General features: G+C 50.6%; 1 protein-coding gene across 1 annotated transcript; it reads left to right on the top strand.

Annotated features, from left to right (window-relative positions):
* Positions 1-1,398: 1,398 nt before the first annotated feature.
* EMWEY_00058190 (hypothetical protein) lies at positions 1,399-3,365 on the top strand (the record flags this gene model as incomplete). Its single annotated transcript, XM_013480789.1, has 4 exons — positions 1,399-1,759; positions 1,845-2,101; positions 2,227-2,391; positions 2,607-3,365. The coding sequence occupies 4 exons, from the start codon at positions 1,399-1,401 to the stop codon at positions 3,363-3,365; spliced, it is 1,542 nt and encodes a 513-aa protein (XP_013336243.1).
* Positions 3,366-4,337: the final 972 nt, after the last annotated feature.

The raw sequence follows: 4,337 nt of genomic DNA, 5'->3' as shown, positions 1-4,337 counted from the left end.
GCTCAGGGCAACCATCTGTGAAGGTCGAGAAGCTGCAGCATCCTGCACAGCCAGTTGCAAGACAACCCCTAAAGCAAGCATAACCAACCATACATTGCAAACATGCAAGCAATAATACTGTCAACAACTATTCAACAATGAATTTGCTTTCAGTAGCCGGCCTGATCGTATGTAGGATTAGATGTGCCAACGTCAGATGGGGCATGTTGAGGAACAACCGCCACAGGCCGCAGTCGCTGAGCCCATAAGGAGTAAACGGTGAGTCTTATTTGCTTGAAATCCTTTTCAAAAAACTATTAGCCACTGCTAATCCTTACTTGGATCCTTCCTTCAATACGAATGAAGTTTTAGGCTTGGGTCTCTGCTCATACCTGGGAACGCAGGGCTGGGGTCGGATCGGCATACACGAGCATATCCGTCACACCGAGTTGCGCTGCTTGTTCAACCGTTCAGAGCCCTAGTTTAGTGGAATTCTTGATATTCATAAAATTCGCTTCTCTTGAACCGTCGCTGCTGCATGCTCTCCCTCTCCCTTGCGGGTTTGGACCTCTGCGGGGAGGGGACAGCTCCGAGGCTGCACCGCAAAGAAGACAACCGGAGAATCACAAACACAAATACTTGCAAGCTGGGTTGGCAACCGTAAATATACCCTATATAGCACTTGACGTTCTAGCATTCGGTTCAGGATTTGTGGAAGACAGGACTTTTTTGTTATTCCCCGCCAGTGATTAACTGCCGGGGACAGCTTCGTCAACGACAGGAATGGTGCTGTCGAAAGGTCGGTCCTGTTTTCCTCGTTGATCCTTGTTACCGGGAACTCTCCTCAATTTTTCTTGAGTCTTTTTCCAAATGCTTAGTCAGCCACTGTGTGTGCAGTAGTGGCTCAACCTTTTGACAATATAGTTTATGTAGGTCTCTACATCCGGCTCCATGGAGGTTAGCTGGCTGCCGAAGGAGAAGCCAGTTACATGGCACCAGACCACCTCCCAGCCGTATTTAGACGTGCCTGCCGCACCCCATGAGAAAGATGCAAAAGACTCGTCGTCGTGGTCGGGCTACAGACCCTGCAATGCGGCGCCTCACAGGAAAGGATTGCCAGTAGTTGCTGTACTTGCTGCAGTGTCAGCTGTCATCTTCCTTGCCTATCTGTGCAGTTTGTCAGTTCGAGGAAGACTATCCACTCGATTATTTGGGCGCAAACTCGCCGGAGGCGAGGATGGCAAAGAAAACAATGAGACAGATCCGTGCGTCCCACACAGTGACAAGGACATACAGGCTTTTCCAGGTACCCCAGAACAACCTAGCGAGGGTCGTATCCCTAGCGCGCATGGCCTCTCTCTTCCGGCCGCACCTTGGAGTGGTGAGTCGGAGACCACACATCGTATAGCGCTGTCGCTAATGGGTGCTACAGCTGCTCCTGTCGAAGGCCTTTACCGTGCAGCAAGACCTCATCTAGGACCAGCGGAAGAGAAGAGGGGTGAAAAGAGAAGGGAAAGCGGAAACGACGGTGCAGGGCGTGGAGCCAAGGTACAGAAATTGGAGGCACCGATTCATCACAGCCTTCTTGGACCATCGGTCCCCCAGCTAGACCCGGACCTCGATTCACTTATTGATTCCACTTTATCTGAAGGCGTTCCTGTGCTAGGGGAGGATTCGTGGCTCCTTGATGACGACATAGCCTATATGACACCATCAAGATTGGAAAGTGAAGATGCAACGCCTGGTGAGGAGTATGTGGGCCAGAAGAGACAGGATGCGCGTATGCCAGCACCCAGAATGCCTCCTCCGGTAATATGACTCACCCGCCATGAGTCCGTTGAGCTTTTTCGAATCGGTGTTGTCAGAAGCCAGCCAGAAGACTCCGGGTCTCTACACAGATGATTGGTTGTCGAGTGGCGAAGCGGAGGTTGTGGAGGAGGCATTGGGCCTGATAGATTCCAGCATGACACCTTCTATATTGTTAGGTAGTAACGGAGACAGCCTGGAAGGGACAGAATCTCGCGAGAAAGCATCCGCTGGCCCTTCCAAAGGCCAAATGTATGGGGGGGCATCGTCCAGCTCTCAAAAATCAAAACGTGACTCTCTCGTGGATGCAGCCCAGGTGGGTTATCCGAAGAGACTCAAGGACTCTTGTCTTGTATCCTTGAGCTATCAAACTGCAGTTGCCCGATTGTGCTTTTGCCGTGGTGAAGGATGGATTTCTGTGTGCCATATGTTGTGGAGTAGAAACCAGCAGAAACACCGCCTGGAATACCGTCGACGTCTACTGATCCTGAGCATGCAAGGGCAGCAGGCGTCCTCGAACCATCTGGGCTTCGACGCTTATTGTCACCATCTTTTACTGGTAGCGTCCAACCCTTAACAGGGGAGGGTAGTGAAGCTTCGCTGCAGGTAAGCTGGCCATATGATGAGGTTGGCGTTTTACTATGTCACGACACCTGCCACCAAGGAATACTTTTGGATCACCTTGAGCTTGTTGCCTCTGCGTGTCTTCATGAATATCCCCTGTTTTTTGTCGAGGTGATATGGTAGTGATTTCTGTTTCGCCAATATAAAACGTGGAGTGGAGCTGCCGGGCATGCTGCCATTGTGGTGCCCTTGCTTAGGTCATATCTCCGCAGGCTCAGGTTGCAACCGACATCCTCGTTTCTTCACGTGGTTGGCTGGAAGCGATGTTGAGGGGTGTCTCTGAACAGCTTCTCAGAACGCATCCGTTTTACCGTCTCCCTGAGGTAGAGCCATCGCCTGGCGGGCGACGTTTTAGCTTTCTTAACGCAGGGGCGTTTCGTTATAAGAGGCAAAAAATAGTCTGGGTGCTGTCGGAATGCAGGTATGTACTGACGAAGGAGCGGTTGACGAGCAAGGAATTAGAAGTTCTCCTGGAAAAAACAGAGCACCTGTATGGATATGCAACAGATCCCATGCCTGTCTACAGCAACACGAAACCTGCCGTTGAAATTTTGGGGAGGGTATTTATGGTGCTTGATACTCTATACTGCGCCACAGAAGTACTTGGCAATTACGCTAGGAGGGCTGATTTGTGGCCCGCTGTAGTTCGTCACATACAAAACGCAGGGTATCACGGAAACTCCAAGAGACCCGTTTTGGGGAAGACGTATTCGAGCTCCTCCGTAGTCAGTGCTCTGAGAGTTGCATTTGACTACTACAGGAGGGGACTAAGGCCTCCGCCACGTCTTGTGGTTAGCTTGAAACTGGCAATGCTTATACAACCCAACACCGACGAATTCCAGGACCGCAAGTGGGACGGCTGGAGAGCAGATGCCTGGCATTGGTTCACGTCTATCAAGCCAAACGCAAATACAAGCTTGTTGCTAACGAAACAACCACCACATCGCCGTTTGTGAAGACTGAGCACCAACGAGGCCCATATGGGAGATAGGTCTCGCGTTCGCTGCAGGCCCAAGAGCTTCCACTGCAAAGCTGAGACAGCCCGCAGACAGTCTGCCTTATGGGTTTACTCGCCTCTACTTCTCGTAGAGAATTTCGCCTACTCACGATAACTGGAATCACTAGAATGAAATATTCAAGCACCATCTTCATTGACGTAGTGTTGGGGGACCAGACTGGCACGAGGATGCCTCCCCCAGTGAAGACTGTAAGGGACGTATTGACGTTAGTGGCTGAACTGGAGGTCTCTACCACAACATATTGAACTGGAGCTGAAGTGGGAGGGGATGTGGCAGAAGTGGAGAACGTTAGGCGGGTTTGAGGGTCAAGGATTAAGATGCGGAGACACTAATTGGAGTCCAGCACCTAGGTTGAGGACAAGTAAAGGGTGGGCTCTATTGAAGGCTCCTTATCCTTAGACGCAGCTAATGGAAGGTCAGCAGTAAATAATCCTTGCCTTGTGCGACGGATCCCACAGTTTTCTTCGCTGAGGCAAGCAGGAAGCGGCGAAGCATGAATTCCTGTTCGTAGTTGAATACAAAGGGTTGTTGGCTGGTGCAGCTTAGGGTTTTTTCTCGAGTGTATCTGAAGAGTTAGCCACGGTTTGCAATGAGGCTCTGGCACGGTGGCGTTGTGAGGGGATACACCTGCACGTAGGTCGATGGGTCACCTTGTACACATGCCAGACTTTGGTGAAAAATATTCTAGTAAAGTTGCATATTCCTCATATATAGTTGGCCACAAACATTGTTTGACTCATTTGGTCCATGGCGCATTTTTCGGTTGTTGTAATCGCCATCGTTCGCAACCAGCCGGCCGGCATCAAAAATGATCGGATTCGGCCCATGCCTCCTCCCGCCTCATCCAGGCGTTTATGGAATATACAGACATGAATGTGTATTTTGTAATACACCCACTAAATATTTGTC

Source organism: Eimeria maxima, genomic scaffold (assembly GCF_000499605.1).
Source record: "Eimeria maxima Weybridge genomic scaffold, Emw_scaff2347, whole genome shotgun sequence".
Classification (NCBI taxonomy): domain Eukaryota; phylum Apicomplexa; class Conoidasida; order Eucoccidiorida; family Eimeriidae; genus Eimeria; species Eimeria maxima.
Note: the sequence above shows the minus strand (reverse complement) of the source record. Positions and strands in the feature narration are given on the sequence as shown.